The sequence below is a fragment of the Myotis yumanensis genome, unplaced genomic scaffold (assembly GCF_028538775.1).
Source record: "Myotis yumanensis isolate MYYU_CA2020_CCGP unplaced genomic scaffold, mMyoYum1.0.hap1 SCAF_12, whole genome shotgun sequence".
Taxonomy (NCBI): Eukaryota; Metazoa; Chordata; class Mammalia; order Chiroptera; family Vespertilionidae; genus Myotis; species Myotis yumanensis.
In genome coordinates, this window is record NW_027223763.1 from 56,504,760 (window position 1) to 56,527,516 (window position 22,757).

Genomic DNA, 22,757 nt, shown 5'->3' on the forward strand with positions numbered 1-22,757 from the left:
AGCAAAAACACATTCATTCCTAGTCATGGAGGTGGAGGGGTGGGGATGGAGTCTGACCTCAGGTTTACAGCTTCACTCCACTTTCCAATTTGGGGTTTTTCCTCTTACTCAGAAGGACAGAAACCTAATGACTCAAAGGTCATAACAGTAGTTCGGGGGGCAGGGGAGAGGCGGGTGTGTGTTGGGTATACTTCCTGCATAAACAATGGACGTGGACGAGATCATCACCATAAATTTCATGTGTAACATTTGGCAAAGGGGATCTTCAGGAAAGGAAACAATTCTTCTACCCCGGGGAGGACATACAAAGACAGAGCTTGACTAAAAGTACAGTGTGTCTGTCTAAGTTTCCCCGGGGCCCTGCTTGACTATTTCTGAAGCCTATCATCTCATTACGTCATTAAAAGAGGAAGGAATGGATGGGGACAGTGTCTTGGTTTTCTAAACCTCTATTGCATTTTACATGCACAGTCTGATACATATATTACTCCTTTAATTTTTTTCTCCCAACCAAAGAAAGGACAAAATAAACTTAGGGGTGGGGGTGAAGAGCCTGCCCACACAGAGAGAACCTAATAGTCCTCCAGGACTTCTTTAGACAAAGACCCCCTCTGCTGGTACACATTAGTCTACATCAGTGGTCGGCAAACTGCGGCCCCTTGAGTGTGGCTCTTCCACAAAATACCACGTGTGGGCGCGCACGTACAGTGTGATTGAAACTTCGTGGCCACACTCAAGGGGCCAAAGAGCCGCATGTGGCTCGCGAGCCGCAGTTTGCCGTCCACTGGTATACATGAAAAGAATGGACATTCAAACATCAGAATTTATTCTACTAAACTCATGCCTTTTTCTTTGTAGAAAAACAGAAGCAAGCTGGCCTACTTCTCTGGGCGAAAGAATAAGCTAAAAATGTTTTCACTTAATAAAAAGAGGTTTTCCTTTACTTCCCAGTTTTCACATATCCACTTTTTTATTTGTTTATTTTTTAATCTTTATTGTTGAAAGTATTACAGATATCCCCCCTTTTTACCCCATTGACCTCTTCTAGCCTGCCCCCAGCCCCCACCCCAAGCTTTCACCACCCTATTGTCTGTGTCCATGGGTTATGAATATAGGCATACAAATTCTTCACTTTTCCATTTAGTTTGTGGATATGTGGGATTTAGTTATAAACAATTTCTTTAACAGCAGAAACAGATGCTTTCTCTGCCTATCATAATCCTATATCTGGCAAGGAAATCTAAGAGTGTTCAAATGAGCAAATTAATAAAAGATGGTCAAATTAGTTGAACAAAAATGAATACTAATAAATTTGTTCAAAAGTCCAAATGGGCCCTAGCCAGTTTTTCTCAGTGGTTAGAGCGTCAGCCCTTGGGCCAAAGGGTCGCAGGTTCGATCCCCAGGCTGCTCGGGCACAAGTGGGAGGCAACTACTCAATGTGTCTCTCTCATGTTTAAGTTTCTCTCTCTCTCTCTCTCTCTCTCTCTCTCTCTCTCTCCCCCCCCTCCCACCCACTCTCTCTAAAAAAAAAAAAATCAATGGAAAAATCTCACTTTTTAAATCCTCACCCAAAGATATGTTTTAGAGAGAGAAAGGGAGAGATAGAAAAAAAACATCAATGTGAGAGAGAAATATAGGACGGCTCCAGTATGTGCATGCCCTAACTGGGGATCAAACCCACAACGTTTCTGGTGTACTAGTCGACACTCCAACCAACTCAGCCACCAGCAAGCGCTGAAATCTCGTTTTTAAGGTGAAATTTCATAAAGTTTCATTTTATTTAAATTCAAAATGATGTAACTTTATGTTGATTTTCCACTCAGAACAAAATATTTTTCCTTTTTGAAATTATTTTACATGGAAAATAGTAAAGTTCACCTCCCACCCATTAAGACGACTACTACCAAAAAAAAACAAAACGGAAAATAACAAATGTTGACAGGATGTAGACATATTGGAACACTTGTACACTGTTAGTGGGAATGTAAAATGATACACAGCTACTATAGAAAACTGTATAGCAGTAACCCTGAAATCAATACAAAATAATACTGAAAGTAAAGTATACAGTCAAAAAAAAAAAAAAGGAAAGAAAAGAAAACTGTGTAGCAGTTTCTCAAAAAAATTAAAAATTGAATACATTATGACCCAGTCATTCCACTTCTGGGCATATATCTAAAAGAATTTAAAGCATGGTCCCGAAAAATATTTGCCTACCGATGTTCATAGAAGTATTATTCACAATACCCAAAAGGTGGAAGCAACCTAAATATGCATCATGGATAAATCGATAAAAAAAAAAAAAAGTGGCATATGCATATAATGGTATATTATTCAGCCTTAAAAAAGAAGGAAATTCTGACACAGTACAACATGGATATACCTTGAGGACATTATGCAAAGTGAAATAAGCCACTGTTATGAAGCCTCTAGAGTAGTTAAATTTAGTCTAGTAACAAAAAGTAAAATAGTGGTTGCCAGGGGCTAGGGAAGGGGGAAATGGGGGGTTATTATTTAATGGGTATGAAAAAGTTCTGGAGGTTGGTTGTGCAACAATGTGAATGTAAACACCTCTAAACTGTAAAAAAAAAAAAAGAAAAGAAAAGAAAAGAAATGGGTAACAGTAAATTTTACTACAAAAAAATTAAAACTAGATATATGAAAAATTAGTAAGAAAGCTTATCACAACTTTATGCAATAAAAACTATATTGAAAATATGTTAGTGATAGAACTTCGCAAAAAAAAGTCTGAAATGTCCATACAGCAAGTCTATAGTCTGTGCTTATACATACGCTCCTTTGGTTGTCTGTAAAATAGTAAAAAGTTTTGACTCCTCTTTCTCATCCCAGTTTTGTGAGACTTCTTATCCGCTGGTTTCCCTGCTGCCCAGAAATCAGAGGGAATTATCAGTTTGTGAAGATGAATACCTCAATATTTTAGCTTCTCTATCTAAGATCCAGATCATTATGGGGGTTAAATGCTATAACTTTTTTATAAAAGAGGAAGGAAAAAAAGAAAAGAAAAGAGAGCAATGGTTCTTTTATAAAAATGCTATCTTTAATACGGAAAGGTGACATTATAGTAGTCCCCCCTTATCTGTGGGGGATATAGTCCAAGACACCACTGGATGCCTGAAATTGCAGATAATACCAAACCCTAGATATCCTATTTGTTTTCCTATACATATATGCCATGATATAATTTAATCTATAAATTAGGCACAGTAAGAGATTAACAATAATAACTAATAACAAAATAGAACTATTATTACAACATTACTGTAATAAAAGTTATGCAAATGTAGTGTGTCTCTCTTTCTCTCTCTCTCTCTCTCTCTCTCTCTCTCAAAATATCTTACTATACTGCCCTTACCCTTCTTCTTGTGATGTCTACATGATAAGATGAAGTGAGATGGATGTATTGGACAAAGGAATAATTCATGTCATGAGCAACAAATGGCAGAGATCAAAACCACAAATGAAGGGAGACTAATGTACTCACCCTCCATCAACAGATGAGCTTTGCGTGTGACTTTTCAATAGTGGAGTAGGATATTCCACTCACTGGTCTCCTTGTGAGCATTTGTTTGTATTTCCAAAATGACTAAGGGGGGGAGTGGGCGAGTGGGGGAGTCTGTGGCCTCGGAACAGCACTGCTCTTTCTTCTATTGGATTCTTTAACTATCCAGCCTGAAACTTTGACCTTGTTAAATGATAAGCCAACTGATTCAGCTTTCATTCTTATATATTTCTTCTCCTGGTTAATGGGAATCTAAAGCTAAAATTATTTTAAATATGAAAAGTAACCTAAATGCTAAAAAATACTGCAGACTGGTTAAATTAGAATGCATTCACTCCATAAAGAGCTATGAAGCTTTTAAAATTATTATAAGGGTTATTTAGCAATAACTTAAAAGTTTGTGGCAAAAAGAGAACTACCATATGATCTGGCAATTCCATTTGAGGTATCTATTCAAAGAAAATCACCAGTAAAACACTACCATTGACATCAGAGGCTAGATCTTCCAGACAGAAAATTAACAAGGAAATGGTGGCCTTAAATGATACACTAGATCAGATGGATTTAATTGACATCTTCAGAGCATTTCACCCAAAGCAGCAGAATAAACATTCTTTTCAAGCGCACTTAGAACATTTTCCAAGATAGACCACATGTTAGGACACAAAAAAAGTCTTAATAAATTTAAGGAGATTAAAATCATACCAAGCATCTTCGCTGACCATATGGTATGAAACTAGAAATCAATCACAAGAAAAAAAAACTGAAGAACACACAAAGACACGGAAGTTAAATAACATGGTACTAAACAATGAATGGATTAACAATTAGATCAAGGAAGAAATCAAAAAATACCTTGAAACAAATGAAAATGAGAACACAACAACCCAAAATCTATGGGACGCAGTGAAAGCAGTCCTAAGAAGGGAAATTCATAGCATTTAGCATTAAAGGTTCAACTAAAGAAACAAGAAAAATCTTAAATAGACAACCTAACTACACTTAAAGGAACTAGAAAAAGAACAAACAAAGCCCAAAGTGAGTAGAAGAAAATAATAAAGATCAGAGCAGAAATAAATAAAATTGAGTCTAAAAAGAAAGATACAAAAGACCAATGAAACCAAGAGCTGGTTTCTTAAAAGGATAAATAAGATTGACAAACCTTTAACCAGACTCAGCAAGAAAAAAAGAGAGAGGACCCAAATAAATAAAATCAGAAATAAAAGAGGAGAAATAACAATTAACACCAAAGAAATACAAAGAACTATAAGAAAATATTATGAACAACTATATGCCAACAAATTGGACACTCTGGATGAAAAGATAAATTCCTAGAAACATACAATCTTCCAAAACTGAATCAGGAAAAATCAGAGAATCTGCATAGACAGATTAAAACTAGTCAAAATGAAGCAATATAAAACAAACAAACAAAAAACCTCCCAACGAACAAAAGTCCTGGGCCAGATGGCTTCACAGGTGAATTTTACCAAACATTCAAAGAAAAACTAACACCTATTATTCCAAAAAATTCAAGATGAGAGAAGACTCCCAAACTTATTTTACAAGGCCAGGATTATCCAAATTCCAAAACTAGATGAAGACACTACAAAGAAAGAAAATGATAAACCAATATCTCTGATGAGTATAGATGCAAAAGTCCTAAACAAAATGTTAGCAAACCAGATCCAGCAATACATTAAAAAAGAGCATACACCATGATCAAGTAGGATTTATGGTGGGATACAAAGTTGGTACACTATCTGAAAATCAGTAAACATGATATACCACATAAACAAAATGAAGGATAAAAACCACATGATCATATCAATAGACGCAGAAAAAGCATTTGACAAAATCAACACTCATTTATGATAAAAACTCTCAGAAAAGGGGTAATAGAGGGAACATACCTCAATGTAATAAAGGCCATATATGACAAACCCACAGCCAACATTATATTCAATGGGCAAAAACTACAAGTGTTTCTCTTAGGATCGGGAATACGACAGGGATGTCCATTTTCACCACTCTTATTCAACATAGCACTGAAAGTTCTACCACAACAACCAGACAAGAAGAAGAAATAAAAGGCTTCCAAAAAGGAAAGGAAAAAGCAAAACTGTCATTATGTGCAGATAACATGATATTGTATATAGAGAATCCTAATGATTCCACCAAAAAACTACCAGAACTGATCAATGAATTCAGTAAAGTAACAGGATACAAAATAAATATCCAGAAATCAGTGCATTTTTATACCAGAAAGGAAAACTAAGAAAAAAAACCCATTCACAATTGCTTTAAAAATAATACACAGGATAAATTTAGCCAAGAATGTAAAAGACCTTTCTTCAGAAAATTATAAGACACTGAAGAAAATAATGGAAAAAGATACAAATAAGTAGAAGCATATACTGTGTTCATGGATAGGAAGAATTAACATAATTAAAATGTCCATATGACCCAAAGCAATCTATACATTCAATATAATTCCCATCAAGAAACCAGTGGCATATTTCTCAGAACTAGAACTAATATTCCAAAAATTTATATGTAACCACAAAAGACCCCAAACAGCCACAGCTAACTTGAGAAAGAAGAACAAAGTGGGAGGAATCACGCTACCTGATATCAAACTATACTAGTAGGCCAGAGCAATCAAAACAGCCTGGTACTAGCATAAAAACGACATACAGAGAGCCCAGAAATAAACCCATGCCTTTATAGTGAATTACTATTTGACGAAGAAGGGGAAAACATACAATGAGGTAAAGATAATCTATTTAATAAATGGTGCTGGGACAGATACATGCAAAAACAATGAAACTACACCACCTTCTTATACCACACACAAGAATAAACTCAAAATGGATTAAAGACTTAAAAGTTAGCCGAAACCGGTTTGGCTCAGTGGATAGAGCGTCGGCCTGCGGACTGAAAGGTCCCAGGTTCGATTCCGGTCAAGGGCATGTACCTGGGTTGCGGGCACATCCCCAGTAGGAGATGTGCAGGAGGCAGCTGATCAATTGTTTCTCTCTCATCGATGTTTCTAACTCTCTATCTCTCTCCCTTCCTCTCTGTAAAAAATCAATAAAATATATTTAAAAAAAAAAAAAAAAAGACTTAAAAGTTAGACTCGAAACCATAAAAATCCTAGAAGAAAACATAGGCAGTAAAATCTCAAACATTTCTCATAGCAATGTTTTTTTCTGATATATATCTTCGTGCAAGGGAAACAAGAGAAAAAATAATCAAGTTTTTGCACAGCAAAGGAAGCCATCAACAAAATGAAAAGACAACCCACTGAATGGGAGAATATATTCATCAATGATACATCTGATAAGGGGCTAATATCCAAAATTTATAAAGAACTTATAAAATTCAACATAAAAAAAAAAAAAACCACAATACAATTGAAAAATGGGCAAAGGACCTGAAATGACACTTCTCCAAAGAGGACATACAGATGCCTAATAGACATACGAAAAGATGCTAAATGTCACTAAGCATCAGAGAAATGCAAATTAAAATCACAATGAGATATCACCTCACACCTGTCAGAATGGCTATCATCAATAAATCCACAAACAAGTAGTGGTGGAGAGGATGTGGAGAAAAGGGAACCCTCCTGCACTGTTGGTGGGAATGCTGACTGGTGCAGCCACTGTGGAGAACAGCATGGAGTTAAAAATGGAACTGCCGTATGATCCAGTGATTCTACTTCTGGGAATATATCTGAAGAAACCTGAAACACTAATTCAAAAGAATATATACACCCCTGTGTTCATTGTAATGTTATTTACAATAGCCAAGATTTGGAAACAGCCCAAGTGCCCATCAGTACCTGAGTGGATAAAAAAAGCTGTGGTACATTTACACAATGGATTACTACTTGGATGTAAAAAGACGGAAATCTTACCCTTTGCAACAGCATGGATGGGCTGGAGAACATTATGCTAAGTGAAATAAGCCAGTCAGAGAAAGACAAGTACATGTGACTTCACTCATGTGGAATCTAATGAACAAGTAAACTAACAAACAAAATAGAAACAGACTCATAGATAGAGAACAGACAGACAGCTATCAGAGTGGAGGGAGCTGGGAGGCTGAGTGAAAAAGGTGAAGGGATTAAGCAAAAGAAAAACAAAACAAAACCTCATGGACACAGGTAATAGTATGGTGCTTACCAGAGGGAAAGGGCTGTGGAGGAAGGTGGAAGAGAGGATGGAGGGATAAATGGTGATGGAAGGAGACTTAGCTTAGGGTGGTGAACACAATACAATATACAGATGACGTTATTACAGAATTGTACACCTGAAACTTATATAAGTTATTAACCAATGTCACCCCCATAAATTCAATAAAAAAGTGAAAATGAAAACACTAAATCAAAGAGATATATGACTCCATGTTCATTGCATCATTTATAATAGCCAAGATATGGGAATAATCTGTGTCCATTGATGGATAAATCAATGAAGAAAATGTCACACACACACACACACACACACACACACACACACACACACACTGGAATATTATTCAGCCATAAAAAAGAATTACATCTTGCCATGCAACAAGATAGATGGACCTTGAAGGTATTATGCTAAGTGAAATAAATCAGATAAAGACAAATACTATATGATCTTACTTATATGTAGAACCTTAAAAAAAACACCACCACACCACCAATGCTGATTAGATACAGAGAACAGATTGGTGGTTGCCAGAGGTCAGGAGTTGGGAGGTGGGCGAGCAAAGTGGGTGAAGAGGGTCAAAGGTACAAAGTTCTATTTATAAAATAAATAAGTCACAGGAATGTAACATACAGCATGGCGACTATAGCTAATATTGCTGCAGTGGATATTTGAAAGTTGCTAAGAGAATAATCTTAAAAGAAAAGAAAGGTGTAACTATGTATAGTGACAGATATTAACTAGACTTATTGTGATGGTCATCTTACAATATATACACATATTGAATCATTATGCTAACCTACTATACACCTAAAATTACTATGTCAATTGTACCTCAATTTTCAAAAAATAGTCTATGACATATTAATAAATTTTAAAAACTAGGCTAGTATATGTTCAGGTACATTATGATTGAAACTATAAAAATCAGCTAGGATGGACTATACAAAAATTGTAAATTAACTGTGTTGTAGCAAAAATATGGATAGTTTTTTCACCTGCTTCTATCAATTGTAATAATGTGTTTCATTTTTAAAGACTGTAAAGAGAAATCTCACTAAACATTTCAGCCTCATGCTGCAGCTCCGAGTACAAAAACAACCCAAACGAGGTCCCCCTTCCTGGAGCCAGCGTCACCGTGCAGGCCCCTCGGGGAGTGTACTGGGTAGGAGGGGCCAGTGCTCCTCCAGGGCCGTCCCGGTCCGGTTCAGAGAAATGAGCTCACGGCTCTGCTCCCCCTGCCTCCTCCTGAACTCGTATGCCCTTCCCCATGCTTAGCACCAGACGTTTTCATTTTTACTCCAGAGGATAAGAACATTATCTTGGGGGATGGGGAAGGCAAAGGACAAAGGCTGGCATTACGGCGGTTTATCAAAAGAGAAATCCTCTATTGAAGACAGACAATTAGAAAAGGTCAGAACACGAAAACTGGGATATTATCTGGTCCGACACCACTCCTGCTTTAAAAAGAAAACGTGGGTGTTATCTGACCACACCTGAGGGTCGGGGTGAGGAGGTGGGTTTTCCACGGTCTCCAAGCTGCAGAGCCAGGACTATGAGCCCTAGACCCTGGCCTGCCTTCTACTAACAAGTCAGCTGCTCCCAGGAGAGGACACTCCGGGGAACTGGAGAGGAGCCTCCAGTGCCACCAAAAGTAATAAGTAAAAGGATAAATTTGTGATAAGATTTCAACTCGAAAACAGTTTTCTCTGTGTCCACAAAAGCATGATAGTCACTAGAGAGTGAAAGCAGGTGTGGCAAGAGGCACAAGATAAAATCAGAAGTGCATGCTTTCCTTGGGCTGCTTGGACACTTGCCTGCCTTCTTCCCTTCCTCGTTTTTGGTAACAGATTTATTCAGATATAATGCACATACCATACAATTCACCCACTTAAAGTACAAAACTCACTGCGTGTATTAGAGTTGTACACCCATCACCACAATCAATCTTAGAACATGTTCATCACCCCAAAAAGGAATGCCAGGCTCTTTAACAACCATGCCCACCCCAGTTCTCCATCCTGGGCAACCACTGGTCTGCTTTCTGTCTTTACAGGTTTACCTATTGTCAGTATGTCATATAAATGTCAGTATTTTATAATTCATATAAAAAAGACTACTGGCTTCTTGCACTTAGCCGAGTACACCTAAGGCTCGTCCACGTGTGCAGCGCGTGTCATTCCTCCTTTCACCTGGACTGCAGTCACCAAGCTCTTCTGTCCTCGCGATGCACACAGATTAGCACAAGCGGATGTGAGCAGGGACATGACGGGGGAGAGGGAATGGTAAGGATTTCCAGGCTTTCAAGGTTCATACTTACTTTGATTTTGTAAAGTTGTCTCAGCCTTTTCAATAGTTAACAACAGATTTTCGGAGAGGTCTTGTCTTTTGCTCACTATTGGAAAACCATTCCAGATGTACATCATTTCCTAACAGGGAGGAATGAAAACCCATTTGCAATTATGTGACGGTTATTCAATGTCCTTTACAACAACAAAACTACCAATGTGTGTTTGCCTTGGTTGCTACGGCTCTCATATGGAGTTGAGTGATATCATTTCCCCTTTCTCATTTTATTATATGAGTTTGTCTTTTATACTGTGAAGTAATTCAATAGAAATACTATAGTGTGTTTTTACTGAAAAAAATAACTTATTCATTCATCGAACAAATATTTATTAAGCGCTTATTGGTATTCAAACATTTTGGAAGATAATCAATTATAGATACCGAAGTAAATATTTTATTTTTTAAAAATGTTTTTATTGATTTCAGTGAGAGGGAGAGAGGAATAGAAACATCAATGATCAAAATCATTGATCAGCTGCCTCCTGTACATCCCTTACTGGGGATTGAGCCCAAAACCCGGGCATATGCCCTGAGAATAGCACCGTGATCTCCTGGTTCCTGGGTCAATGCTCAAGCACTGAACCACACCAGCCAGGCAAATAAATATAGCATTTTAAACTGATACAATGGACAATTCTATTTATATAAATCTTTGCTGTTACATTTAAATAAAGGGAAAACATTTTAAAATATCTGCCAATTATTTACATAAATTGTTTCCAAGGATGTCACTGGAAATGAACATAGGAAATATTTCACTGGACTCAGGTTCTTTTATACCATTAAAACATGTGACAGTTCACTAATGCAATCCAAAATGCAGAAAATGTATTCATTTGAAGGCCATATGGCTGAATGACAGGCCTTGAAAATGTAAATGAATGATTTTTTTATTGCAAATTACATTTAATAAGGTAACAGATGAGAATTTTTTTTTGGACCAAAAGCAAATGTGCTTTTGCTTGAAAATATTTTTATAATATTCCTGGTAGTGAAGTTCATATTTTTAAAGGTATGAAATAAGCAGGGCAATTAGTATTTCTTAGAAATGAAACATGGTAAAGATATTATTTAAACAATCTCTTACAGGGAAACAGTGGAAATGAGGAAAATGCAATTGAGTATAGTGGCAACAAGATAATCTTTAATTTATGCCACTGAAAACTACTAAACTACTAAAACTGCCACACTCTACCTTTTATTTCACGTCTAACAGTTTCTTGTTGCTAACAGTGTCACAACTCAATTCAATAACTAATGGGATATTTAATGATGACGATCTTTTTAAGATGTTGTTTTTACCGATGAAATATTTCCAAGAAGAAAGCAAGTGACCACAATTCAAGCCAATTTTACTGCCTTAGATCTAGAGAAATCAGTGCAGTGAGGTGACCTTCCTGAAGACCCTTAATGAAGTCGGATATAATTAGCTTATAGAAATTCTGGGGCAGCAAGAAGGCTATGGTGATCCAGATGATTTTCAGGAAAGTTCTGTGATGTAGGAAGAAAACGTTTCCAAGCACAAATTAGTGATAGAAATGAATTATGAAGGGAGCTAAAAGCTGTCACCGAGAATACAGCAGCAGGCTCCCACATTAGCTGGGAACGAGGGAATATTTGGTCCTCTTCCTGGTTTTCTTACCTTCATCTGTGCTCAGATATAGAGTGCTCATATTTCGTCTAGCACAGGCACAGAATAACCTGTGCTGGTGTGGTGTTCCCTGAGATTGTCTATCTGAAGTAGGAAACACACAGGTTTGGGCACTAGATGCAGGTCGCTCCTATCACCTGGTAGGGGCTACAGTTTTCTTTCTCAAGGCAGACAGAGAGAGAGCTCCCATAATTCAATGATCAAACAATAAACAGCCTAATGGAAAACTAGTGAGGTATATGAACAATTCACAAAAGGAGAAAGAAATAAGAGTAAGTAGGCACATAAAGACATGTTCAACTGTACCAATAGAAAAACACAAATTCGAACAGTAAAACACTGTTGGTAGAATTTTAAATTGATTCAGCCTTTTTGGGAGGGCAGTTTGGCAATGTCACAATACTAAATGCATATACCCTATAACCAGGTACTCCATTTCTTGAAAGCTTTCCCAGAGAATTATATGCCCAAGGACAGAAAGGAGAATGTAGAAGAATATGAATTGTAGCATGTTTGTAATAGTAAAAACTGGGGGGAAAAAAAAAACAAAAACACGAAGAACTTTCAAAGGGGAATAATTGAATAATCTCTGAAATATAAAAAATGAAATGTTTTAAATTTCAGGAAACCCAAGCAGAGGACTGCAGAGGTCAGAGGGCAATAAACAGCTGCCTGTGCTGACTACCTATGCAAATCTAATGCCCCAACGAACCACAAGAATTTGAGATACCCGGTACTTTTTCAAGAAGTCTTCATAAAGAACATTTAAGATGAAATTACGGTTTTTATGAAGTCTAGCCTTGGTGGTCTAACCATGAGGACTATGGCTCGGGCCATGCACTGCCCAGTACAGCAGCCACCAGCCACTCAGGCTCTGAGTCCTGGAAATGTGCTGGTCCACAGGAGATGTGCTCCCAGAGGAAAACACCAGCACATCCCAAAGAATCAGAGCTCTACAGAGGGATGGGAAGCAACTCATGACATTTCGTTGATTCCATGATCAAACAACAACTTTCTGTATATCCTGGATTAAACAAAATACTACATCTTTTCAATCATTTTCATGCTTCCTCTTCCTTTTTAACATTTACCTATTCATTTTTAATGTGGCCACTCAGAAAAGAGAAAATGACCTATGTAGCTAGCATTACAAGTTAAGTCAGTGGACTCAACCTGTGGGTCTCGACCCCTTTGGAGGTCAAACGACCTTTTCACAGGGGTTGCCTAACACATTGTATGCGGGAAACGTATTTACACGTTTTACGTATTTATACGTTCTACCAGTGTAATAGAGCGTGGGATAAAAACTACCCGCAAACAATGTGCTAAGACCATCGGAAAACACATATATCCTATCTAATAAAAGACAAAAAGGGTAATTAACTATACCTCCGCTACGCTTCCCATTGGCTAATCAGCGAGATATGCAAATTAACTGCCAACAAAGATGGCGGCCGGCAGCCACACAGCTGAAGCGAGCAAGGAGGCTTGCTTGCTCCAGTGATGGAAGAAGCCAAGGTTCCCCGCCTGCCGTGGCCCAGCTCTGAGCTCCGAAAGCAACAATGTTTCAATTATAGAAGCTAAACAAACCCCAGATACCTGCTTTCAGCCAGCCGCGGCCTCAGAGCTGGGAGTGCCAGTGACAGCAACAAAGTTTTAATTATAGAAGGTAAATAAATCCCAGAATTAAAAAAAATAAATAAAAAAAGGAGAGGCTGGGAGCTTCAGTCGCAGGCCAGCCTGAAAACGGCCCTCAGCCCCTCACCCAGACTGGCCAGGAACCCCAGTGGGGACCCCCACCCTGAAGAGGGTATGGCCAGCCTGAAAACAGCCATCAGCCCCTCATCCAGGCTGGCCAGGCACCCAAGTGGGGACCCCCACCCTGAAGGGGGAGTGACCAGCTGCAAACAGCCATCAGCCCCTCACCTAGGCTGGCCAGGCAACCCAGCGGGACCCCCACCCTGATCCTGGACACCCTTCAGGGCAAACCATCCAGCCCCCACCCGTGCACCAGGCCTCTATCCTATATAGTAAAAAGATAATATGCAAACTGACCCAAACAGCAGAAAGACTGGGAATGACTGGTCACTATGACACACGCTGACCACCAGGGGGCAGACGCTCAATGCAGGAGCTGCCCTCTGGTGGTCAGTGCACTCCCACATGGGGGAGCTCTGCTCAGCCACAAGCCAGGCTGATGGCTGCCAGTACAGCGGTGGTGGTGGGAGCCTCTCCTGCCTCCTCTTCAGCGCTAAGGATGTCCGACTGCAGCTTAGGTCTGCTCCCGCTGGCAAGTGGACATCCCCCGAGGGCTGCCGGGCTGCCAGAGGGATGTCTGATTGCCAGCTTAGGCCCAATCCCCCAGGGAGCAGGCCTAAGCCAGCAGGGGTCATCCCCTGAGGGGTCCCAGACTGCGAGAGGGTACAGGCCAGGCTGAGGGACCCACTCCCCCCAGAGTGCACAAATTTTTGTGCACCGGGCCTCTAGTAGTTACATATTGTTTTTGTGATTAATCACTATGCTTTAATTATGTTCAAATTGTAACAATGAAATTGGGGGTCACCACAATATGAGGAACTGTATTAAAGGGTCGCGGCATTAGGAAGGTTGAGAACCACTGAATTAAGTCAACTCACCCCACTCTGCCTGGATTTCCTTATCTATAAAATGGGCTACAAAGAGAATCTATCCTCACAGAGTCATCAAGAATCAAAAGATATATATTTTTAAATAGTTTTTATCATAATGGGTCAAACATACCAACTTGTCAAAAAAACATCAGCTGTAATATTCATTATTTAATTATGAATGTTCACCTGACAGACAACACTTACAATGGTTTTCAATGAAGCTAAACTTCACAACAAAAGCTGGGCGTGCTCCCTGCTGCTAGGAATAGACCATTAACTTATAGAACACAAACAGTAAATAAAATAAAGGCAGATACCAGGGCAGGCAAGACGAGCTTCACAGGTGCAGGCAACGAGGCGGAGTAACGGCGAGACTTCCTCACAGCAAACTTCTCTGTAGGGATGGACTTCCCGGCAATTCTCTGCTTCAAGCTGTCCACCTGTCTGTGAAGAGCCCAGCCCCAGTGAAAGGTCATTAGGACACAGACTCTATTTACATCCATGGTGTTCACGCAGCGTTCCCTAGTCTAGACCAATAGCGGCATCACGTGGAAACCTGTACCAAATGGCAATGTTCAGGCTCCTCCCCAAACCTAATGAATCAGCAACTCCTAGGGCTGGCTGGCTGGATGGCTGGATGGCTCGATGGGTGGATACTAATGTAAACAAAGCTAAACAAACTACTTCCCAGAACAGCCTCTCGGAACCTTTGACACACTAATGAAAACTAAGGATATGTTAAACTGTGTTTCTTAAGTTTATCTGATCACAGAATACCTCTGATACACAGCAAAAGCTGACGTCTTTTGCCAACAATACCATCTTAGGAAACTGTTCAAAATGCAGTAGCAAAGTCCGAATAACAAAACAAAAAAAAAATGTGTTCTCAAAATTCCTGCTAAAAGGATGCCATGTTGACTCTTAGCTCAATATATTTCTAAAGAGTTCCTGTGTTAAATAAGTAGATCAATTAAAGAAATAGGAAGGTGAAGCATGGGAGCGCAGTAAGGAAAAAAGAAGATGTACTTGTGTGCTCCTCTATACATAGGAGGCCTTGGTTATGGAAGTAGTATATTGCTCACCTGAATAAAGCTACCACATTCTCTTTAGTTGCTTCTACTTCCTCCTCAGGAAGCATACTCAAAATCGCAGCTTTCAAGTACACGTACGTTGCCTGGAAGAAGAGAAAAAAGCACCTGGTTATAGAAGATCCGCAGGAACATGGCACTTCTACCTTGCAATCAGGAACGACCTAGAGGTCTTCCAGAGATAATATTTAAGAGGTATCAAAGAAATAAAAGAAAATGACTCGCGATGCCTGTTCCAAATAAGATTAACACTTTTCACTTACTGCTGACCATTTTCCTACTATACAACTATTGCGCGCTTGGGTGAGAAAATGGACAAAATGAACGAGAGATCATTATCTCATGCCTCCCAACTTCTCACAAATGGATCAGAATTAATGTTATTATGAAAAGCTTTGTCATCGGGGCATTGGAAAGTCTACAAAAAATTATCAAAACTATTGGTATTTAATAATTTTTAAATATAAGTGCAGTTCCTCTCCAGAGAGGAAAAGCCTCTGTAGAAAAGGACTCTTTGGATGGCTTTTAAAGTACGCAGTGCTGAGGACCAATAGTGGTCATAACCACTAGGCACTGAATGCACATTTCCTCCTTTGACAGGTCTCAGTGGAGAAAACCATGTCGACATCATACTACTGAACAAATAGTCCTAATAAGTCCTGTATACTTATTAGTAAATAGATGGCATTAATAAAAGCATTGCCGAAACCGGTTTGGCTCAGTGGATAGAGCATTGGCCTGTGGACTAGAGGGTCCCAGGTTCGATTCCGGTCAGGGGCGTGTGCCTGGGTTGCGGGCACATCCCCAGTGGGAGGTGTGCAGGAGGCAGCTGATAGATGTTTCTCTCTCATCGATGTTTCTGACTCTCTATTTCTCTCCCTTCCTCTCTGTAAAAAATCAATAAAAAAAAATATAAAAAATAAAATAAAATAAAAGCATTGCTCTTTACCTTGGACCATTTACTCTCTTTGCAAAGCAGGTCTGAATAGTAATACGCCTTCATCCAGTTTTGCTGGAATATATTAATCCACATCAGCTCCCAATAACAGAGATGGTGAAACTGTTTCCATTCTTCTTGAACTGAAATGCATTTTCGAAATATCTCTTGTGCCTATAAGTCAATTGCATAAAGCTGATCATCCAGATATTACACAAGGAGATAATAACCTAATGGAAAAATACATAAAACACTTTGTACAGAAATAACAACATCATCCCTCGCTACACCACTCAAAATGATGTTATGTTCCTTTCCTCACATGTAAAGATACAGTTCTTTTCTGCCTCTCTGTTTAAGTTTCTGAGGCAGCTGTGAAACTTTATAATGTGGGAATGGGGATGTTATAAAATGTAGTAATATATAAAATGTAGAGGACCATTGAGAAAAGACTGACAATAAAAGTCAGAACTTTCAGAGAGTGAAATATACCTTAAGCAAAGTTAAAGGCAATGGACAGACTGGGAGAAGATATCATCAGCCACATAAGTGGCAAAGGATTAATCTTATACAACAAGATTATCAAATCTTCTAGAAAAAAACTCAATGGGAAAATTGTCAAAGATGAATAGGCAAATTAGAAAGATACATGAGTAACAAATATACATATGAAGAAACGAAAAAATATAAATTGAAAAATTAGTTCTGCTTGCCCTAGCTGGGTTAGCTCAATGGATGGAGCATCAACCTATGGACTGAAGGGTCCCAAGTTTGATTCTGGTCAAGGGCACATGCCTAGGTTGTGGGCTCGAGCCCCAGTGTGGGGCGTGCAGGAGGCAGCTGATCAATGATTCTCTCTCATCATTGATGTTTCTCTCTCTCTCTCCCTCTCCCTACCTCTCTGAAATCAATTAAAAAATATTTTTAAAAAAACAAAACTAAGAGCTATTCTTAAAAAAAAAAAAAAAACTTAGTCTGGCTGGCAGGGCTCAGTGGTTGAGCATCAATCTATGAACCAGGAGGTCATGGTTCAATTCCTGGTCAAGGCACAATCCCCAGGAGGGGGCATGCAGGAGGTAGCCGATCACTGATTTTCTCTCATCATTGATGTTTTTATCTCTCTTTCCCTCTCCCTTCCTCTCTGAAACCAATAAAAATAAAAACATAAAACTAGGTTATCATTGGTTAGCCAAGAAAGAGGCAAAAATAAAACAGATCCTGTCCAGACTGGGTAAAGAGCACTGGAAACAAGTATTCTATCGTTACAAGAGTTTAAATGGAATAGCCTTAAGTCAGGAGGGCAATCTGGCAGCATTTATCAAAATGCAAACATCTTTGACCTGGAAATCCTAATGATCAGCATGTCACACATATGCACAGAAATATACATATAATCATGTTTACAACAGCATTGCTTATAGTAGCCAGGTGTCTATCAATAGTGGACCGCTGTAATAGGTATAGTACATCCATCCTAAGAAATGAATGAAACTCAGCCATCAAAAAGAATGAATGAGAGTTACATACACTGACCTGGACAGAAATCCAGTATGTATTGTAAGTAGAAAATAAAACAAATCAAAGAAAAATACATATGTTTGACCCCATTTGTAGAGAAGACAATTGTTTGTGAGAATCCTATATAATAAAAGCCTAATATGCAAATCGACCAAATGGCAGACCGACCGGTCCCTATGACGCGCACTAACCACCAGGAGCTGTCCCCAGCCCGCAGGCCCCAGGCCAGTCAAGGCGGGTGCCAGCAGGGGCCCCCTGATCGCCCCACCAGTCGCCCTGCAGAGGGAGGCGAACAGCAGTGGCAGTGGGAGGTGGGGCCAGCGAGCAGGTGGTGCCAGGCTGGCCAAGGCGGGTGCCAGCGGGAGCCTCCCGATCGCGCCGATGGTCGCCCCACAGATTAGCCCTGGTTGCCGGCCAAGCCTAGGAACTCTATCAGTGCACAAATTTTGTGTACCAGGCCTCTAGTATTTATATAAAGGCTCTTCATCTTCTTCAAGGTAATTAGTGAATAATTCACTTTGATGAGGAGCACACATGTAGTACAGTGAGGTTGCATCTCATGCAGGGGCTAAATTCCAAAGTCAATACGTAATACTAGAGAGCCAGTACACAAAATTTGTGCACAGGTAGGGTTCCCTAGGCCTGGCTGGCAATCCAGGCCGATTGGGGCCTTCCTTCATTCCACGCTGCCCCCTGATGATCAGTGCACGTCACAGCGAGCGAGCGAGCAATCGAACTCCTGGTCTCCTGGTCGAACTCCCGAGGGGACACTTTGCATATTAGTCTTTTATATATATAGATAGAAATTGATAATAGTCAAGTTTTTTTTTTAAATCCCTTAAATTGTCCACCTCTATTTTGTATACTCTACTATTAACTGTTTCATGTACTTTATGTGTAAATGTAGACTGTAATCAGTAATCTACTACATATAATAGCATACACACACAAATTTTAATGTTGGTTTTTTAATTACAGAGTTTTTCCTTTGCTTCTGTCTAGGGCCCTGGTCAGCAAACTGTGGCTCGCGAGCCACATGCGGCTCTTTGGCCCCTTGAGTGTGGCTCTTCCTAAGCTTTAGGAGTAGCCTAATTAAGTTAATAACAATGTACCTATCTATATAGTTTAAGTTTAAAAACTTTGGCTCTCAAAAGAAATTTCAATCGTTGTACTGTTGATATTTGGCTCTGTTGACTAATGAGTTTGCCGACCACTGGTCTAGGGCATATAGCTAAATTGACGTATGTTGAATGAGAATGTGATGCAACTCCACCACACAGATAACTTCCCAAGTAATTCCTCCCAAAGAAATTACCTCTTCTACATTCCCTTTCAACAGCTCTATTCGGGCATGATAGAACAGCATAAATGAGCCCTGTGGAGAAAGGAAAAGAACACACTGTTTAATGGTCGGCCTGGCCAGGGGATCACGGCTGAAACATACACTTGCGGTTCTTGGCGTACATTTGGAAACTGCTTCAGGAAAGGTGCCAGGAGGTTCTCTGCTTCCACAAGGTTCACCTCTCCTGTCCCTGCAAATGTAATAGGAAAAGCCTCAGTCTCCAGGAAACACGGCAGACCCTTATAATCAATTCTCCACAGTTCATTAACACGCAGCAAAGGCCTATTCATGGAAAAGATGAAAGCTGTTCATTTCTTTGGAAAATATAATAAGACAAGCCTCACCTGTGACTTTCATTTAAGAAAGCTCTAGGACGGACTAATTCTTAAGAACGGAGGTGGTTGTCTTGGATTCCCTAATTGGAATTTCCAGTTTTAATGGCAATATTAACTTATTTTACCCCACTTTTTAATTTAAAAGGAAATCTAGGATGCTAACATAGATCTCCTTCAACACGTATTATAGAATTTTTTTAGCTATGAACAGATTTTAAAAATTCAATGGAAGAAACCCTCCACCATCCCTGACAAATGTTACTATTTTCCATCTTTATTCATAAATAAATAAACAGATTTAGACTATTACCGCTTACTGATTTTTCAAAATTGTTACTTAGGTGAAAGATAATCAACTGACAATGACATAAAATGCAGCCCAGCACTTACCAAGTATTAGGGAGATGTAAGTATGGAAAGACAGAATAGTCAAGCAGCAGAGTGGAGACCTCATGCTTCTTCCGGATGCACCTTCCTGTAGCTGCAGGAGGCCCAGTTCCTGTTGCAATGAAACGCATTTTAGAATGAGAAGAGCATGCCTGGAAAATCATATTCAGAAACTTTAAAATGCTAGCTCCTGTATCCCCACCCACCACCAAGGTGGGTTCATTTTTCAAAAGCTTAGAATAGTCATAATTCCTAACTAGAAACAAACTTTACATTTTAAAGTAGCATAAGACACTCTCACAAATTCTTTTATATCATGTGGATTCTAGGGAGAGAGAAAAGCAGAGCTCATTTCAGAGAAATGTTGTTATTTCTCTGATATAAATATTAATTTGTTAAAACATACTGAGGATCTAAGTGGAAGGCACTATGGTGGGTATAAATAAATATGGTTCTATGTCTCCAAAGACCTTTCCATCAAATAGAGAAGACAGTAGACAAGCACATGATTTTATTAAAATATAGTGAGTGCCACGTGAAAGATGAATGGTCAAGGGGAAGGGGAATGATTAAATACAATCTGAATAGATAGAACATATCATGAAGAGATCACCATAAGTACATAATGCCTTATGAATGACAGATACAGTAGTGTTGGGGTCCAGCCCCAGCAGGTCCAGGGGTTCCCAAAGGTGGGGACGGAGTCAGGGAAGAAGGAATGACACGGAGGCAGCGTTCAGATGATCAGCAAAGCCAGGTTCTCTAGCCAGGTTCTTTCTCTATTCTCCTGTTACATCTGTATTTATACCATTTGATTTTAATCCTATCCATTCTATTCCAAAGGTTAGGGCATTTGTTATCTCCATTCCAAGGTCACTTCTCTACTGTTCTGTTAAGCTACAAGGAAGTAACTGAAGGAGATTATCCTAAGATTATGTAGCTTAAGCGTGATTGTTCATAGTTAAGGTGATTAACTACTCACCTGGCACTTAGTTAAGGGATTTTACTGATTTATTCCCTTCCTTAGTCCTGTTAATCCCTAACTCCAGGGAAAAATTCCCACCTGGGGAAACAACCTTTCTCGGAGAGGTGACCCTGGTTAAAACACATAGCGCTAAGAAGGGGAGCAAACATATTAAGAACAGCATGCCATATACTCCAGGTCCCTTGAAACATATGCTGTGCAGATGTTTCTTCCCTGCAGCGACTGTGTCAAGCATCAAGGATGGACCAGCTTCCGGCACATAGGATAAATGAGGGGAAAAATTAAAGGTTTTTGCCCTGGCTGGGTGGCTCAGTTGGGTACAGCATTGTCCCATAGCCCAAAAGGTTATGGGTTTGATTCCAGGACAGGACATATATCTAGGTTGCAGATTCGATCCCGAGTCGGGGCATGTACGGGAGGCAACCAATTGATGGTTCTCTCTCTCTTTTTCTCTCCTTCCCTTCCTTTCTCTCTTAAAAAAAAATCATTAAAAACATCCTCGGGGGAGAATTTTAAAAATTACAGGTTCTTGTATATATTCTCATACATTTCTGGAAACCTGCTCTCCTAATTAACAGGGATGGCTTTTGCAATAAGGCAACTCTGATAATAGCATATTGAATGCTATGATTAATAAATGTTATACAGTACAAAAACAGACTCATGGAAAACAAATGTCCTTGCTTAGTTTTATAGCAAAGCTTGTAAAAAAGACAAGGAAACCCAAAATACTGCAGCTCTGCTTGATCATGTGAATCATTAAATGTTAGACTTGGAAATCTAGCCAATTTCCTGGTTTTACAAAAGACTCTGGGGTTGTAAAAACGTTAAGGAAGCAAATGTGAACCAAGTGTACTGAAGCTCCAAGCAAGCACAACACAGGGTGGGGCAAAAGTAAGATTTTGTTGAGTACATAAAACACAGACTTTATTCTTGTATTATTAATTACTGCCTTATTTTCCATCCGAACAACTGTAAACCTACTTTTTCTCCACCCCGTATTGGTAAAATAAAAGTTTTAATTCAGAATTTAGGTAACAAAGGTAAAAAATTGAGTAGAAAAAGCATCTCTAATTCCTAAAAGACATGATCAAGGGCCAATGGCTCTTTATTATCCTGCAAACAAATTGCCAACAATTGTCATGTTGGTCATGAGGACATGTTGCATTGCTCTACGATTCAGTAAATAACAATTTTTCTTCATTGTCAAAATTGAGATTAAATTAAATTTGTACCCTATTTCCAGAAAATCCTATGAATTCTAGTAGTCTGATAATCCGTGCTGGTAAGAGGGACAGCATCTGTAAGAGAAAAATAATACAAGTGTGCTCACATGTTAGTGTACCTCACCGTAGGTAAATGTTAAACTCCAAACAACTCCAAGTTTTAGTAATTCAGGAATATGAAAAATTAGAACCGAGTTGAAATCACTAGACGTGTCTCAATCATCACTTACTGCACAGGTTGCGATCATTACTTGTTAATTAATTTCATTTAGCTAAGACAATAATCTAAAGAAAATGTTTAAAAAAAGGAAAACCTGGCCTTTTCAGCATGCTCTAAAGATGACGTGCTCCTGTCATGTGTAGTGATGCAATGAGGAGGCGGCAATTCCTCAGGGCCCACCGTTCCAAGCAAGGTTTCTTTTAGCATCCTCTTCAGAAAGCACAAGGGTGTTGTATTCTGCATGACCTGCAGGCACCACCAAAGTGGACCTGCAGCCCCTCCCTGGGACACCCCTGCGGAGCCGTGGTGAAGGGAAATCCTCCCAGTGCCGAACGTCCAGCACTGCACCAGGCTGTTCACTTTGCTTAGA

At 39.4% G+C, this 22,757-nt stretch overlaps 1 protein-coding gene across 2 annotated transcripts in view; it reads right to left on the bottom strand.

Annotated features, from left to right (window-relative positions):
• The window catches only part of TTC39B (tetratricopeptide repeat domain 39B), a 116,245-nt gene that overhangs the window by 8,963 nt on the left and 84,525 nt on the right, over positions 1-22,757 (bottom strand). For both annotated transcript variants that reach the window (XM_070431701.1, XM_070431702.1), the window contains 8 exons: positions 22,177-22,242; positions 19,960-20,068; positions 19,357-19,424; positions 19,208-19,267; positions 16,387-16,548; positions 15,432-15,523; positions 14,667-14,793; positions 10,040-10,148 (listed from right to left, as the gene is read on the bottom strand). In XM_070431701.1, coding sequence (XP_070287802.1) covers positions 10,040-10,148; positions 14,667-14,793; positions 15,432-15,523; positions 16,387-16,548; positions 19,208-19,267; positions 19,357-19,424; positions 19,960-20,068; positions 22,177-22,242 — 793 coding nt within the window. The remainder of the gene's footprint in view (positions 1-10,039; positions 10,149-14,666; positions 14,794-15,431; positions 15,524-16,386; positions 16,549-19,207; positions 19,268-19,356; positions 19,425-19,959; positions 20,069-22,176; positions 22,243-22,757) is intronic.